General features: G+C 53.9%; 2 protein-coding genes across 2 annotated transcripts in view; both read left to right on the forward strand.

Annotated features, from left to right (window-relative positions):
• Positions 1 to 2,119: 2,119 nt before the first annotated feature.
• Positions 2,120 to 4,067, forward strand: LOC131502986 (collagen alpha-5(IV) chain-like). The gene is made up of 2 exons (XM_058714267.1): positions 2,120 to 3,529; positions 3,970 to 4,067. The coding sequence occupies exons 1-2, from the start codon at positions 2,362 to 2,364 to the stop codon at positions 4,065 to 4,067; spliced, it is 1,266 nt and encodes a 421-aa protein (XP_058570250.1). The 5' UTR covers positions 2,120 to 2,361.
• A 524-nt stretch (positions 4,068 to 4,591) lies between these two features.
• LOC131502987 (cohesin subunit SA-2-like) overlaps positions 4,592 to 17,749 on the forward strand; it is a 66,505-nt gene continuing 53,347 nt past the window's right edge. The window contains exons 1-5 of the mRNA XM_058714268.1: positions 4,592 to 4,883; positions 5,650 to 5,719; positions 13,773 to 13,874; positions 14,046 to 14,171; positions 15,144 to 15,296. Coding sequence (XP_058570251.1) covers positions 4,879 to 4,883; positions 5,650 to 5,719; positions 13,773 to 13,874; positions 14,046 to 14,171; positions 15,144 to 15,296 — 456 coding nt within the window. The 5' untranslated portion in view covers positions 4,592 to 4,878. The remainder of the gene's footprint in view (positions 4,884 to 5,649; positions 5,720 to 13,772; positions 13,875 to 14,045; positions 14,172 to 15,143; positions 15,297 to 17,749) is intronic.

Consider the following 17,749-nt stretch of genomic DNA (forward strand, 5'->3'; position numbering starts at 1 on the left):
CTTAGTGCTGCCCCAGAAGGGGGTCCCATATCCTCCCTTGGGGGTCGAGGTGCTCCCACAGGGTCCCACATTCTGCCTTGGGGGTCTGAGTGCTGCCCCGTAGGGGGGTCCCACATCCAGTCTTGGGGGTCCGAGTGCAGCCATGGGGGTCCCAATCCTGCCTTGGGGGTCTGAGTGCTGCCCCAGGGGGGGTTCCACTTCCAGCCTTGGGGGTCGAAGTCCTCCCTCAGGGGTCCCACATCCTGCCTTGGGGTTCCAAGTGCTCCCCCAGGGGCCCACATCCTGCCTTGGGGGTCCCACATCCAGTCTTGGGGGTCAAAGTGCTCCCCCAGGGTCCCACATCCTGTCTTGGGGGTCTAAGTGCACCATCCTGCCTTGCGGGTTAGAGTGCTCCCTTGGGAGTCCCACGTCATGACCTGACTCTCTGAATCCTCCACGGGGGTGGGGGGGTGTCCCCACATCCTGCCTTGGGGTTTGAATGTGGCCACGGGGGTCCCAATCCTGCCTTGGGGTCTGAGCGCTCCCCAGGGTCCCACATCCTGCCTTGGGGTGGTGGGGGTCTCACATCCTGCCTGCGGGCGGAGTGCTCCCTTGGGGCTTCCACATCCTGCCTTGGGGTCCGAGTGTTCCCCCAGGGGTCCTACACCCTGCCATGAATGTCTGAGCCTATCCTGGGGGTCCCACATCCTGCCTTGGGGTCCAAGTGTGTCCTCGGGGTCCCACATCCTGCCTTGGGAGTTTGAGCCCGTCTCAGGGGTCCTAACATCCTGCCGTGGATGTCTGAGCCCATTTCAGGGGTCCTAACATCCTGCCATGGATGTCTGAGCCCATCCCGGGGATCCCACATCCTGCCTGGGGTCCAGGCGTGTCCTCGGGGTCCCACATCCTGCCTTGGGGGTTCGAGCCCATCTCAGGGGTCCTAACATTCTGCCATGAAAGTCTGAGCCCATCCCGGGGGTCTCACATCCTGCCTTGGGGTCTGAGCCCATCTCGGGGATTCCACATCCTGCCTTGAGGGTTTGAGCCCGTCTCAGGGGTCCTAACATCCTGCCGTGGATGTCTGAGCCCATCCTGGGGGTCCCACATCCTGCCTTGGGGTTTGAATGTGGCCACGGGGGTCCCAATCCTGCCTTGGGGTCTGAGCGCTCCCCCAGGGTCCCACATCCTGCCTTGGGGTGGTGGGGGTCTCACATCCTGCCTGCAGGCGGAGTGCTCCCTTGGGGCTTCCACATCCTGCCTTGGGGTCCGAGTGTTCCCCCAGGGGTCCTACACCCTGCCATGAATGTCTGAGCCCATCCCGGGGGTCCCACATCCTGCCTTGGGGGTTTGAGCCCGTCTCAGGGGTCCTAACATCCTGCCGTGGATGTCTGAGCCCATTTCAGGGGTCCTAACATCCTGCCATGGATGTCTGAGCCCATCCCGGGGGGTCCCACATCCTGCCTTGGGGTCCAGGCATGTCCTCGGGGTCCCACATCCTGCCTTGGGGGTTCGAGCCCATCTCAGGGGTCCTAACATTCTGCCATGAATGTCTGAGCCCATCCCGGGGGTCTCACATCCTGCCTTGGGGTCTGAGCCCATCTTGGGGATTCCACATCCTGCCTTGGGGGCTTGAGCCCGGCTCAGGGGTCCTAACATCCTGCTGTGGATGTCTGAGCCCATCCCAGGGGTCCCACATCCTGCCTTGGGGGTCTAAGTGCTCCCCTAGGCATCCCACATCCTTCCTTGGGAGTTCGAGTGTGGCCATGGGAGTCCCAATCCTGCCTTGGGGATCCGAGTGCTTCCCTGGGGTCTCACATCCTGCCTTGGGGTCCAAGCCCATCCTGGGGGTCCCGCATCCTGCCTTGGGGATCCAAGCCCATCTCGGGGGTCCCACATCCTGCCTTGGGGGCTTGAGCCCGGCTCAGGGGTCCTAACATCCTGCTGTGGATGTCTGAGCCCATCCCAGGGGTCCCACATCCTGCCTTGAGGGTCTGAGCCCGTCTCAGGGGGCCTGAACTCTGCCTTGCAGGTCTAGTACTGGCCTAGGGGGTCTTACATCCTGTCTTGGGGGTCTGAGTGCTCCCTGGAAGGGGGTCCCACATCCTGCCCTGGGGTCTGAGTGCTCCCCAGAAAGGGGCCCCACATCCTGCCTTGGGGGTCTGAGTGCTCCCGGGAAGGGGGTCCCACATCCTGCCTTGGGGGTCTAAATGCAGCTGCAGGGAACGCAATCCTGCCCTGCGGGTTGGAGTTCCCTCGGGGGGTCCCACAGCATGACTTGATGGTCTGAGTCCTCCTCCAGGGGGGGTTCCCACATCCTGCCTTGGGGGGTCTAAGTGCTCCCCTAGGCATCCCACATCCTTCCTTGGGAGTTCGAGTGTGGCCATGGGAGTCCCAATCCTGCCTTGGGGATCCGAGTGCTTCCCTGGGGTCTCACATCCTGCCTTGGGGTCCAAGCCCATCCTGGGGGTCTCACATCCTGCCTTGGGGATCCAAGCCCATCTCGGGGGTCCCACATCCTGCCTTGGGGGTCTGGGCCCATTCCGGGGGTCCTGCATCCTTCCCTGGGGGTCCAGGCCCATCCGGGGGTTCCACATCCTGCCTTGGGGGTCCAAGCCCACCCCAGGAGTCCCACATCCTGCCTTGGGGGTCCGAGCTCATCCTGGGGGTCCCACATCCTGCCTTGGGGGTCAGAGTGCTTCCTTGGGGTTCTCATATCCTGCCTTGGGGGTCCAAGCCCACCCTGGGAGTCCCATATCTTGCCTTGGGGGTCCAAGCCCACCCTGGGAGTCCCATATCTTGCCTTGGGGGTCCAAGCCCACCCCAGGAGTCCCACATCCTGCCTTGGGGGTCCGAGCTCATCCTGGGGGTCCCACATCCTGCCTTGGGGGTCAGAGTGCTTCCTTGGGGGTCTCATATCCTGCCTTGGGGGTCCAAGCCCACCCTGGGAGTCCCACATCTTGCCTTGGGGGTCCAAGCCCATCCTGGGGGTCCCACATCCTGCCTTGGGGGTCTGGGCCCATTCTGGGGGTCCTGCATCCTACCCTGGGGGTCCGGGCCCATCCTGGGGGTCCCACATCCTGCCTTGGGGATCCAAGCCCACCCTGGGAGTCCCATATCTTGCCTTGGGGGTCCAAGCCCATCCCAGGGGTCCCACATCCTGTCCTGGGGGTCTGGGCCCATTCCGGGGGTCCCACATCCTGCCCTGGGGGTCCGGGCCCCTCCTGGGGGGTCCCACATCCTGCCTTGGGGGTCCAAGCCCATCCCAGGGGTCCTGCATCCTGCCCTGGGGGTCTGGGCCCATTCCGGGAGTCCCACATTCTTCCCTGGGGGTCCGGGCCCATCCTGGGGGTTCCACATCCTGCCTTGGGGTTCAAGCCCATTCCGGGGTTCCACATCCTGCCTTGGGGGTCCAAGCGGAGCTTTGAGAGTCTCATCCCATCACTGGGGGTCTGCAACTCGGCCTCAGGGGGCCCAGACGCTGCGTTGGGAGTCATCGCCAGTTCGGAGGAGACTCAAACTTTGCCTGGCATGTCTGAGTCCATGATCTCAGGTCGTACACTGCTACGGGGGTTCATGTCCAGTCGCATGGGTCCCATACTCTGCCTTGGGCACGTGGTGCTGACTTTGGGCTTCTTCCCCGGTGCTGCTTGGGGGTCTGAATTTGGCCTGGTGACGGCCGGGGGCGGGTGGGGATTCTGAAGTCTGTGCAGCTAGCCTGGGTGTGTCCCTGGGGGTCCCAGGACCTGCTTGGGGATCAGAAGCTGGCTGGCGAATGTGGTGTGGGAAATGAATGCAGAGGCCAGTGGGCCCAGGAGGGTGAGAGGTGGGCTGTTGGAAGGGAGGGCCCCTCCTGTTCAGGCTGTTATCAGTATATTCTCCAGGAGAAATTCAGAATGCGTGGTGTCGAAAGGGTCACATGGATCCCAGCTGTCACTAGGGGGTTCTTGTTTTCACAGAAGAGCAGGTTTAATGGAAATGTTCCTTTTTAAGGGTCTGCAGAAAGCCACGGCCTTTCCGATATTTCGATGATGGTGAAGCTCGTGATTCTAACATGCACAACGAAGGAGGGGACGCGTAGGGACACGTAGGGACACGCAGCCCGAAGAGGCACGGGAGGCCTGGTTGCTGTGTCGGAACGGGGGTGGGGGATTGAAAGGAACGTCTGAGGTGGTGTTACTGTCCTGGCAGGAACTGTCCTGTGCACCCCCCGAGCCAGTGTGACCACGTTGGGCACGGTTGGCATTGAGTTGAGCTGTCGTGCGTCTGTCTTAAAGAAAATGGGCGAGCTTGGGATCTCGACCCGGTGTCGCCAGTGACGCCCCCAGGGGCCGTGAGTCCTGGGTGCCATTTCCTTGCCGATGGAATCAGAGTGTGGATTAGAACCTACAGTAACGAACGCACAAGTGTGTGTGTGCTGATGGCGTATATCGTTCCGGGGCCGGTCCCCCAGCCCTCCGGCCTGTCACACGGCTTCCGACCGCCAGCACAGGGCACGGGCACCAGTGAGTCCGCGGAGAAAGCACGGGGCCTTGTGTCCCGGGGAGGGTGTCTCTGCGGGGCCTTGCTCTGAGATCCTGGGGCGAAGCTTCTCTGCAGCGGGAGGCCGGCTCGCTGTGGTCCTGTGACGCCCCCTGGCGTAAGATTCGGGCAGGTCCCCTCCTCCGAGCCCTGCCTCCTGTAGACGGAGTGCAGTCTTACTTGGGGGAGCAGACCTACCGGAGCTCGCGTTTCCAGGGCTGCGCGGGGCGCCAGGTTCTTCGCCGCACTCAGACCTCTCCGCTTCCTCGGTTCCCGTCGCCGTCCGGGCCGCATCGCCAGCGCTGTCCCCTGGAGCCTGCCTGCCCGGCGGTTTCTGGGGGTGGCTTGGGGAGGGACGACGGTGAGGATTAACACTTGACAATGAGGTAACGCATTTTTTTTTTTTTTACTCCTTTCCTGTTGACACTATGCCCTGTGGCTGCTGAGGGGGGGTGGTAGACGGTTTCCTGCCAAGTAAGTTCATCCTACAACCTCACCTCCGTGCAAACCCAAAGCTGTCTGCAGACTTGATTCAGCAGACAGCCCTCGAAACGTCTAGTGTGTGTGATAAACGGCGTAGATGTTGGCGTGAAAATGGTGTTGAGGCTGTAGGAAGAAGTAGGGGAGAGAGGAGACAGGTGCCAGTCGCCTGGGGTCGTGGCGCTGTGAACACAACACGGTGGGAGGGGGCTCGCACAGCCGTGTGGAAAAACCGCTCGTGTTTTGCCTTCGCGTTGAAAGTATTCCATTTTCCCGATTCTCAAACACCCGTGGTTGTTAAGAGACATCGTGGGTTGGATGGGGAGATGCGTCCTGGTGTGTCAGAAGCCCCGAACCGGGCGCAGTTGGCATCAGGGGCCGCCGGTCGTTCAACCCCCTTCCCAAGCATTCGGAGACGGACTGTTTTGTCCCCTCTGTGAGCCGAGCCACTCCCCGTTTCTTGGCATTGTCTGACTTTGGGTGCTTTCTTTCCTCTGCTGACAACAATTTAAAAACGTCGAATTTTAAGAGCGTGTGCCGAAAAGCCCCAGCGTGTGGAACTGCCTGTAGCTCGGGAAAGACTCACCGAGCGAGTGGGGGGGTGGCTGTGTCATTACGTGGCTTGCAGCCTCAAGGGCTCCACGCAGCAGTCTGACTTTTCTCGTGTCTCAGCGAAAGGTCTGGCCAAGAGGAGGGGAACCTGATGCCCGTGTGCGATGGCGGTGGCCAGGACACCGTGTCGGTAAGTGCCCGTGCTGGCGGAATCCGTGGCCACGCTGATACACGCTCGTTACGTGGGCCTAAGATGCGTGTTTCCCTCGGGGGGGGGGGGAGTGACACGTTCATGCAGATGGCAAGGTGTAGACAGGAACGCGGGAGGAAACACGGATCCCTTATAATCTGTCCCGACAGCGGTCACTAGTAACATTTTGCTACAGGGGCACCTGCGTGGCTCGGTCGGTTGAGCCCCCCCACTTGGGCTCGGGTCATGATCTCGCGTGATCTCGCGTGAGTTCGAGCCCCGCGTCGGGCTCTGTGCTGACGGCTCGGAGCCTGGATCCTGCTTCGGATTCCGTGTCTCCCTCGCTCTCTGCCTCTGCCCTGCTCACGCTCTGTCTCTCTCTGCCTCTCTCAAAAATAAATTAAACATTAAAGAAATTTAAAAAAAAATATTTTCCTGAATATTCTTCTAGTTTTCTTTTTTTTTTTCTTAAAGCCATCTCTGTGTCCAAACTGGGACTCGAACTCACAACGTGAGAGCAAGCGTGGTGTACCAGCCACGTGTCCCTCTTCCAGGCTTTTTATGCACGTACACACACACACGCATGTGTGTATTTGCATATCTGTATGCACGCATGTGCATATATATATCCTAAAATTTAATAAAAAATGAGTTCAAATTGTATATATTGTTTTATAATTTCTTTTTTTATCTTATGAAATTTTAGGCTTAAGGATGTGCCTGGCTGGATCAGTTGCCACACCATGCAACTCTTCTGTTTTTGTTGTTATTTGTTTAATGTTTATTTATTTTTGAGAGATTTGAGAGAGAGAGAGAGAGAGAGAGAGAGAGAGACAGAGTGCAGGCAGGGGAGGGGCAGAGAGAGAGGGAGACACAGAATCCGAAGCGGGCTCCAGGCTCCCAGCCGTCAGCACAGAGCTCGACTCGAGGCTCGAACCCACCAACCGTGAGATCAGGACCGAGCCAGAGTCGGACGCTCAACCGACGGAACTACCCAGGCGCCCCACCCCCAAGCATGCAACTCTTCATCTCAGGGTTGTGAGTTCGAGTCCCATGTTGGGTGTAGAACCTACTAAAAAAAAAAAAAAAAGCAGAAACAAACAAAATAGGAAACAAGATTTGTAAGTTTCACCTGTCTCCTGAGTATCCTTGGAGTGAGTTTGCATTGCTGTGTAGACAGCAATCACAGACCACAGGGTGGTCTGTCGGCCACGTGGCAGTTTAGTTAATAACCCCTAACGTTAACTGGGCTTGTCATGTATACATGGGGGTGCGACCACAGTGTCGTGAGGTTACTGTTTTCCAGTCACTCCTGACTTGAGAATGAAAATACGTGGCGGCCTGACTGTAGCTGGGGTGGCTGCTCGGGACCTGAGATGGTGAGGGTTGGTCATCATGGCCTCGAATGTGCGCGCGAGTCTGCAGAGTTTGCTCAGGAGCACGCAGACGGGCGGGTTAGACTGAGGCCCCCGTGGCTTTAAGCCGGCACGACGTCAGGGGTCATGCATGTCTGGGCGCGTGCAAAGCCCCCCAGGGCTGTGTCCCCAGGAGGCATTCGTAGCACTGCGGTTGGCTGTTTACTGGCCACACATTGTGCTTCTGGGGCTCCACTTGGTGGTCTCCTCCCCTGATCCTGCTGTGTCCCCCTCCCCACGACCAAAATACATGCCGTTTTAATTTATCCGTGCTGGTCCTGGAGAGTCAAGCTCGTTTTTGTTTCAGACGCTTGGTGTGAGGGGCACCCGGGTGGCTTAGTCGGTGAAGCATCCGACTCGGCTCACGTCATGATCTCACGGCTCGTTGAGTCTGAGCCCCGAGTGGGGCTCTGTGCTGACGGCTCGGAGCCCGGAGCCCGCTTCGGATTCCGTGTCTCCCTCTCTCTCTGCCCCTCCCCTGCCTTGTCTCTCTTTCTCTCTCTCTCTCTCTCTCAAAAATAAATAAACATTAAAAAAATTGTTTTCAAACACTTGGTATGAAATAAACACGTATTGAAAGTGCGTGGTTTAACACGCGTGGACACCTTCTGGGCATCACCGCCATCAGGATGATGACTATCTCCACCCCTCCTCCCCCCTCCAGATCTTGTAAGCCTTCGCAGTGGCAGACCCAACACCTCTCCACACCCACTCCAGTCTGCCCTGTCCCTGACCGTGACACTGTGTGCATTTCCTAGAGGGTTATATACAGGGACTCACGCACTACGATTTCTTTTTCTTGGTGCTCGGGCATCATTCACTCAGCATAATTAAGTATGTTCGCATTCAACCATATTGGAATGGGGCGGTAGTTCATTCCTGTATTTTCTTTATTTTTTACTTTTTAAAAGTTTATTTATTTTGAGAAAGAGAGACTGTGGGCAGGGGAGGGACGGGCTGTGTGTGTGTGTGGGGGGGGGACAGAGAATCCCAGGCAGCATCAGGGCAGAGCCCGAAGCAAGCCTCGATGTGGTGCGCCAGGAGATCACGACCCCAACCAAAACCAAGAGTCACAGGCTTAACTGCCCGAGGCCCCCAGGCGCCCCGGTTCATTCCTTTTATTACAGAGTGGTTGCTGCACCTGTGGACCGACCACCGTCTGTGTGTCCGTTTACTGTGGACGGGATATTTGGGTTGTTGGGAGGTTTCCTTATCCCTGATAAAGCTGCCGGGAACATTTGTGCACAAGCCTTCGTGCGGAAAGATGCCTCTGTTTCTCTCGGGTAAATGCCAGCGGCACGGTGACTGGTAGGCACACGTGAACGTTCTAATGGCGCTGGGTTTGCAGTTCCCCTTCCCTAGTGCCTAATGACGTGAGTGTCGTCCACTAAGGGCCCCACCTGTGTGTATCTTCAGGCGAGGACTCTGTTAAAATCGTTTGTGACTCTCCTCTATTGAGTGGTTTGTTGTTGAGTTTTGAGAGTTCTTTTTTAATGAACTTAATTTTTTTGAGAGTTCTTTTTAAAAAATATTTATTTTTGAGAGAGGGAAAGAGAGAGCATGAGCACGGGGAGGGGCAGAGAGAGAGAGAGAGAGAGAGAGAGAGAGAGAATGTGGACCAGGGGAGGGGCAGAGAGTGGGAGACACAGAGTCTGAAGCAGGCTCCAGGCTCCGAGCTGTCAGCACAGAGCCCGACGCAGGGCTCGAACCCACGAACCGTGAGATCATGACCTCAGCCCAAGTCGGAAGCTTAACCGACTGAGCCCCCCAAGAGCCCCTGTTCAGTACCGTATTTTTAAGCAGATTATCTTCTTTCGGTGGAGTTGCCTTAGCAATTTTAGAAAAGGCCAGTTGACCATATTTGTGTGCTTCTACTTCTGGACTCTGTCCTCTTCCACTGATCTACGGGATATCCTTTTGCCGACTACCACACAGTCTTGATTGTCTACGGCTTTATACTAACGTTTGAAATGAGTGCGAATCCTCCAATGTTGTTGTTTTTGAACGTTACTTTGGCTGTTCGAGTTCCTTTTTCTTTCTATACATTTTAGAATCAGCTTACTAATATCTAGAAAAACGTAGGCGGAGATGTTGATTGGGAGTGCACCGAATCGAGATCACTTTGGGTCACGTTCACATTCTAATCCTCTGAAGTCTTTCAGTCCATGAAGGTGGGATGCATTTCCATTTCTGTACATCTTCTTTAATTTCTTCCGGCAATGTTTTGTACTTTTCATTGTACAAATCTTTCACCATCTCGGGTAACACTTAAGTATTTTATTCTTTTTGATGCTATTGTCAAAGTCCCCTACTATTATTGAAATGTTATCAATGGGTTTCTTTTTTAAAAAAAAAAATTTTTTTTGACATTTTGTTTATTTTTGAGACAGAGAGAGACAGAGCATGAATGGAGGAGGGGCAGAGAGAAAGGGAGACACAGAATCAGAAGCAGGCTCCAGGCTCTGAGCCATCAGCCCAGAGCCCGATGCGGGGCTCGAACTCACAGACGGCGAGATCGTGACCTGAGCTGAAGTCGGACGCCCAACCGACTGAGCCACCCAGGCGCCCCTCAATGGGTTTCTTTATGTTTGTTATTAATTGATTTATATACTTAGGTGTTCCAAGTTGGGGGCATAAATATTTACAAAGCTCTAGATGGCTTTGATTACATTGAGATACTTTCCTTCTATTCTTAGTTAATTTTATTTTTTAAATGTTTTTATTATGAAAGGGTGTTGAACTCTGTCCGATACTTTTTCTGAACCTGTTGAGTTGATCATGTGATATTTTTCCTTAATCCTGTTGACATGGTGCCTTACAATGATCAGTTTTTGTATGTCAGACCAACCTTCTATTCTAGGAATAAGTCCCGCTTGGTCATGCTGTATAGTCCTCTGAGTTCCGTTCGCTGGTATCTTGTTGAGGATTTTTACACCAGTGCTCATGAGGGATGTCCGTGTGGTTTCCTTGTGGTGTCTGTCTGGCTTTGGAATCCGAGGCATGCTGGCTTTCTGGAATGAGTTGGCAAGTGTTCCCCCCCTCTTCAATGTTTGGAAAAGTGTGAGAAGGATTGGTGTTAGTTTTCCTAAAATCCTTTGGTAGAATTCCTCAGTGAAGTCTTCAGGTTACAAGCTTTTCTTTTCAGATTTTCTATTTCTGTGTGACTTAGTCTTACTAGGTTTTGTGTTTCTAGGAATTTGTCTATTTCATATATGTCATCCCGTTTGCTGCTGTGATGTTATAAACCTGTTTCTGTGGAATCTCTAATAATGCCCCCACTTTCAGTCCCGATTTTCGTAATTTGAATCTTTACTCTTTTGCCCTTAGCCCATCTAAGCTAAAGGTTTGTTAACTGTTATCTTTTTTATTTTAAGTTTCATTTATTTAAGTAATCTCTACACCCAATGTGGGGCTTGAACCCACAACCCAAGGTTAAGAGTTGCATGCTCTTCCAACTGAGCCAGCCAGGCACCCCAGGTCTGTTATCATTTTGAAGAACCAGCTTTTGGTTTCATTGGGTTTTCTCTATTGGTTTTCCATCACCTATTGTGTTTATCTCCACTTTAATTCTTTGTTAGGTCCTTCCTTCTGCTACCTTTGGATTTAATTTGATGTTCTTTTTCTCATTCCTCAAGTTGTAAAGTTGTGTTGTTGATCTAAGATTTTTCTTGGTTTTTGGTGCCAACATTTACAACTGTAAATTTCCCATTAGCACCACTTTCCCACCATTCCAAAAGCTTTAGTTATGTTGATTTTCATTTGCATTTGTCCCTAAATATTTTCTTTTCCTTTTCTTTTTTTTAAAAATTAATTTATTTTTTATTTTTTAAATTTACACCCAAGTTAGTTAGCATATAGTGCAACAATGATTTCAGGAGTAGATTCCTTAATGCCACTTACCCATTTAGCCCATCTCCCCTCCCACAACACCTCCAGTAACCCTCTGTTTGTTTTCCATATTTAAGAGTCTCTTACGTTTTGTCCCCCTGCCTGTTTTTTATATTATTTTTGCTTCCCTTCCCTTGTGTTCATCTGTTTTATATCTTAAAGTCCTCATATGAGGGAAGTCATATGATAATTTGTCTTTCTCTGACTAATTTCACTTAGCATAATACCCTCTAGTCCCATCCAAGATTTCATTCTTTTTGATTGATGAGTAATACTCCATTGTATATATATAAACCACCTCTTCTTTATCCATTCATCCATTGATGGACATTTGGGCTTTTTCCATACTTTGTCTATTGTTGATAGTGCTGCTATAAACATGGGGGTGCACGTGTCCCTTTGAAACAGCACACCTGTATCCCTTGGATAAATGCCTAGTAGTGCATTTGCTGGGTCCTGGGGTAGTTCTATTTTTAGTTTTTTTGAGGAACCTCCATACTGTTTTCCAGAGAGGCTGCACCAGCTTGCATTCCCACCAACAATCCAAAAGAGATCCTCTTTCTCTGCATCCTCGCCAACATCTGTTGTTGCCTGAGTTGTTAATGTTAGCCATTCTGACAGGTGTAAGGTGGTATCTCATTGTGGTTTGGATTTGTATTTCCCTGATGATGAGTGAAGTTGAGCATTTTTTCCTGTGTCGGTTGGCCATCTGGATGTCTTCTTTAGAGAAGTGTCTATTCATGTCTTTGCCCATTTCTTCACTGGATTATTTGTTGTTTTGGGTGTTGAGTTTGATAAGTTCTTTATAGATTTTGGATACTAACCCTTTATCTGATATGTCATTTGCAAATATCTTCTCCCATTCTGTCGGTTGCCTTTTAGTTTTGCTGATTGTTTCCTTCACTGTGCAAAAGCTTTTTATTTTGATGAGGTCCCAGTAGTTCATTTTTGCTTTTGTTTCCCTTGCCTCCGGAGATGTGTTGAGTAAGAAGTTGCTGCGGCCAAGATCAAAGAGGTTTTTGCCTGCTTTCTCCTTGAGGATTTTGATGGCTTCCTGTCTCACACTTAGGTCTTTCATCCATTTTGAGTTTATTTTTGTGTCTGGTGTAAGAAAGTGGTCCAGGTTCGTTCTTCTGCATGTCGCTGTCTAGTTTTCCCAGCCCCACTTGCTGAAGAGACTGTCTTTATTCCATCGGATGTTCTTTCCTGCTTTGTCAAAGATTAGTTGGCCATACGTTTGTGGGTCCATTTCTGGATTCTCTATTCTGTTCCATTGATTGTTTTTGTGCCAGTACCATAGTCTTGATGATTACAGCTTTGTGATACAGCTTGAAGTCCCTGTCCCTAGATATTTTCTAATCTCCCTTGTGATTTCTTCTCTGAACCACTTGTTCTTTCATAGTTTTGTGAATTTTCCAGTTTTCCTTCTGTTATTGATTCCTACTTCATACTGTTGTGGTCAGAGAAGATACTTTGTATGTTATCTGTCTTTTGAAATCTGATAAGACTTCATTGGTGGTCTAACGTGTAGTGTATTCTGGGGAATGTGCTAAGAACACATGAGCAGAAGGTGTGTGCTGTTGCTGGGTGGAGGGTTCAGTATATGTGTCTTAGGTCTAGTTGGTTTGTTAAGTCTTGTTTGTCCTCACTGGTCTTCTGTCTGGTTGTTCTGTCCATTACTAAGAGTTCAGTATTGAATCTCCAGCTGTTGCAGAATGATCCATTTCTCCATTCCATTCCATGAACATGGTATAGCTCACTGTTTCTGAAAGCCTTATTTGATTTTTTTTCAACAAAATCTTGTAGTTTTCAATACACAGATCCTACACCTATTTTGTTAGGTTGATATCTAAGTATTCCATTTTGGGGGAGCTGTTGTAATAGCTACTGTTTTGTTTTTTTTTTTTTAATTTCAGTATCCAGGTTTTCGTTGCTTGTTTTTAGAAATATGATTGATTTTATTAAACTGACCTTGAATTGGCTTTGCTAAATTCATTTTTAAGTTTGAGGACATGCCAGTCTATCTCCAGCGTGTTGCTGAGGCACAGCCTTCAGTGTGCGCACATATCAGTGTGGGGTTCCTACAAGCAGAACCAGATGTGTGTTGTGGTGAGGTTATCAGTGGGCCAGCCAGCCTAGTACTACAGCCCTCAGATGTTCTCGTTTGTGGAAGACTGTCATGTGGTGGTGTCACAGAGGCCCACAGTGTAGGGATGCAGGGGTGTGGGGCACCCACAAGTGGGCACACTTGTCCTGAAGACCGTCTGTGCCCCAGGATGGCCCTTATGGGCTCACGGTATCCGTGAGCCCCTGGTGGGTCGGACGCTAGTGGGCAGGGGAGCATCGAGTCAGGGCAGGCATGGCCTGGACAGCGCAATGTATCTGCGCTGGTCCCCATGCAGTAGCAGCATCCCACTAGGGAAGGCCATGCTCTATTGGGCAGGTGTGCCCAGGAGTGACGCCCAAGTTCTGCTGTCTGCACATGTGACCCTTGGTTCTGGGTTACTCTCCCTGTGCCCCTTGAGGCTGTGGTGGTCTCAGTCCTGCTTCTGCGGGGCCACTGGGCCCACCCCTCCCAGAAGGACAGGGAGAGCCGGCTCATATCATGGGTCTTACCTCCCCCAGCCTTGCTGGTCACTGGCCTGAGCTCCCCATCTCTATCTGGGGCTCTGACCAGTGGGGTGATGGGAACCCCATATCCCTGAGAGACAGTCCTCAGGATTGGGTTTAAGATGGCTTGCTGTCCCCAGGACACTGGTGGTTTGTGGCAGCGGAGGCTTGTGTCTGAGCACCCAGCTGAGGGCGTGATGACAGTCAGAGACCCTGGCCGAGACCTCTGTCCTGCAGCAGCGGTGGGTGACATGGGGTGGCCACCCTCCTCTCCCGGGGGCCCCTGGTGGGGATGGGCAGTTCTAGTGGACACTTCCTGCCCCCTGGGTCCTGGAGTTAAGGGGTCCTCTCATTAAGCTGGCCTCCACTTAGCACCATTTCCTGGCCCTTCACATCCTGCTCTCTGGCTGTAGGTGCAGGAAGGACCCTCAGGGATCCGGGATGTCAGTGGGATTGGATTCCGACGGCGTGGGCGGGCCACACGCAGGAGGTACAGGAATGAGGCTGGCCAGTTCATCTCCATGGTGACCTTCTTTGAGGTGATGTCCGGGAGGAGGGGCTCCATACTGGTATTGACCACTGTGGGGAGGGCTGGGCGGGCTGGGTGGTGCTGTGCTCCCCTGTGCCGGGCCAGGTGCTGCCAGCTTGAGGACTGGGTCCTGGAGGCTTCTCTCTACTGCCTGCCCACCAAACCCCAGGCCCACCAGGGCCCTGCAGGCCAGCGCACTTCCACTGTTGGTCTTTGGAGGTGGTGTCCTCTCCTGTGTCCGCAGATGGGGTGTTCCTTCCCTCCCCCATCCTCGGACATAGCATCCCCTCCCTCGTCCTTGGACACGGCGTCCCCTCCCCCAACCACGGACATGGAGTACCCTCCCCCAACCATGGACACGGCGTCCTCTCCCCCATCCTCGGACACAGCATCATCCCCGACCATGGACACGGAGTCCCCTCCCCGACCATGGATATGGCATCCTATCCCCTGACCTTGGACACAGTGTTCCCACCCCCTGACCGTCCTCAGACACGATGACTCCTGCTCCCCTCTTCAGGCTCAGTGTCCCCTCGCTGCTCCCTGGCATCGATGCCCCTGCCTGGGGGTCTGGGGAAACCCTCCCTGCTCCCTGGCATTGATCCCCCCACCTGGGGGTCTGGGGTTGCTCCTGCACCCTCCGTTCCAGGTGCCTGAAGCCCCCTCCCTGCCCAGGGTCTCAGGTGATCATGGACCCCTTGCAGCGGGTACAGGACAGGCCATGAGGAGCTGAGAGCTATTTGGTGTGAAAGTGTGAGCACATGGTGACAGGTGGGCACCCCCAGGGGGTGCGGCCAGTTGTCTCCTGAATGTCCAGGTCTCCTTCACACCTGTGTGCTCCCGATGGTCCAGGGTTCCTGCCTAGGGCCACCACGGTGCGCCCCTGCGTCCCCGGGTGTGTGTGTGGGGGCTACACCCTCCTCACCTGCCCGGGACACAGGGTGTGCGGTGCAGCCCGTCACATCCCACTCTTTGGTTTCAGGCTCAGGGAGCAACCTCGGGGGCCCAGGATGCCCGTGGGCAGGGCACCTGCCGACGAGGGCGGCCCCCGCGGAAGTACCGCAAGAGGAAAGTGGCCATCACCGCAGAGGTGACCCTGTTTGAGATGGTTGCCCTGGGGAAGAACTCTGTGCAGGTACCGCCCACCACAGGGGACGTGGGCTGGACGCGGGCGCGACACACGCTGCTGGGGCCATCAGGGGCTGAGTGTCCCCACAGGGTCAGGACAACACTGGCCACAGCTCTGTGCTGCCCTGTGTGCCCAGCCGACAGGTGTGCCGGCCATATATGCCCGTCACACGTGTTCACTGCCGCCTGTCACACACCAGATCACACACATACGTGCTCACCGCCGCCTAGCACACACCTGATGACACACACACGTGCTCACCGCTGCCCGTCACACACCTGATGACACACACACGTGCTCACTGCCACCCATCACACGCCTAATCACATACACACGTGTTCACCGCTGCCTGTCACGCACCTGATGACACACACACGTGCTCACTGCCGCCTGTCACACGCCTGATGACACACACATGTGCTCACCACCTGTCACACGCCTAATCACATACACACGTGCTCACCGCTGCCTATCACACACCTGATGACACACACACATGCTCACCGCCGCCTGTCACACACCTGATGGCACACACATGTGCTCACTGCCACCTGTCACACGCCTATTCACATACACACGTGCTCACCGCTGCCCGTCATGCGCCTGATGACACACACATGTACTCACCACCACCCGTCACACCCCTAATCACATACACACGTGCTCACCGCCCCCCATCACACACCTGATCACACATGTGCTCACCGCCGCCCGTCACACACTTGATGACACACACACATGCTCACCACCACCCGTCACATGCCTAATCACATACACACATGCTCACCACCGCCTGTCACATGCCTGATCACACACGTGCTGACACCCGCCCGTGACACACCTGATGACACACACACGTGCTCACCACCACCCATCACACGCCTAATCACATACACACGTGCTCACCGCCACTTGTCACACACCGGATGACACACACACACGCGCGCTCACTACCACCCGTCACACACCTGATGACACACAGATGTGTTCACCACCGCTTGTCACACACCTGATCATACACGTGCTCACTGCTGCCTGTCACACACCTGATGACACACACATGTGCTCACTGCCGCCTATCACATGTGCTCACCGCCACCCTTCACATACCTGATCACACACACAGACGTGCTCACCACCTCCCGTCACATGCCTGATCACACACGTGCTCACCACTGCCCGTCACACGCCTGATGACACGCACATGGGTTCATCACCGTCTGTCACACATGTGAGCACACACACGTGCTCACCGCCACCCTTCACACACCTGATCACACACACACGTGCTCACCACCGCCCATCATATGCCTGATCACACACACGTGCTTACTGCCATTTGACACACCTCTGATCACACACATGTGCTCATTGCTACCCTTCACACGCCTGATGACACACACATGTGCTCACCACTGCCTGTCACATGCCTGATCACATACACACATGCTCACCACCGCCTGTCACATGCCTGATCACACACGTGCTGACACCCGCCCGTGACACACCTGATGACACACACACGTGCTCACCACCACCCATCACACGCCTAATCACATACACACGTGCTCACCGCCACTTGTCACACACCGGATGACACACACACACACGCGCTCACTACCACCCGTCACACACCTGATGACACACAGATGTGTTCACCACCGCTTGTCACACACCTGATCATACACGTCCCCACTGCTGCCTGTCACACACCTGATGACACACACATGTGCTCACTGCCGCCTATCACATGTGCTCACCGCCACCCTTCACACACCTGATCACACACATACGTGCTCACCACCGCCCATCATATGCCTGATCACACACACGTGCTTACTGCCATTTGACACACCTCTGATCACACACATGTGCTCATTGCTACCCTTCACACGCCTGATGACACACACATGTGCTCACCACTGCCTGTCACATGCCTGATCACATACACACATGCTCACCACCACCCGTCACACACCTGATCACACACACACATGCTTACCACCTCTCATCACACACCTGATCACACACACACATGCTCACCTCCACCTGTCACATGCCTGATGACACACACGTGCTCACTGCTGCCCGTCACATACCTGATCAGACACACATGCTCACCGTCACCCATCACACACCTGATCACACATGTGCTCACCGCCGCCTGTCACACGTGTTCACCACCACCCGTCACATGCCTAATCACACTCACGTACGCACCGCCACTGTTCACACACCTTATCACACATGTGCTCACTGCCGCCCGTCACACGCCTGATCACACACACGTGCTCACTGCCACCCGTCACACATTTGATCACCCACACACGTGCTCACCGCCACCCATAACACGCCTGAACATACACACATGCTCACCGCCGCCCATCACACACCTTATCACACACACACGTGCTCACTGTCACCTGTCACACACCTGATCACACACATGCTCACCGCTG

The sequence above is a fragment of the Neofelis nebulosa genome, chromosome X (assembly GCF_028018385.1).
Source record: "Neofelis nebulosa isolate mNeoNeb1 chromosome X, mNeoNeb1.pri, whole genome shotgun sequence".
NCBI classification, from domain to species: Eukaryota; Metazoa; Chordata; class Mammalia; order Carnivora; family Felidae; genus Neofelis; species Neofelis nebulosa.

Excerpts from the sequence above, each read along its gene's own strand:
- LOC131502986 (XM_058714267.1), top strand. The coding sequence starts at position 2,362 with ATGGGAGTCCCAATCCTGCCTTGGGGATCCGAGTGCTTCCCTGGGGTC. Across the intron at positions 3,530-3,969 it reads GTCTGAGTCCATGATCTCAG|GGTCTGCAGAAAGCCACGGC; the intron begins GTCGTACACTGC and ends TTCCTTTTTAAG.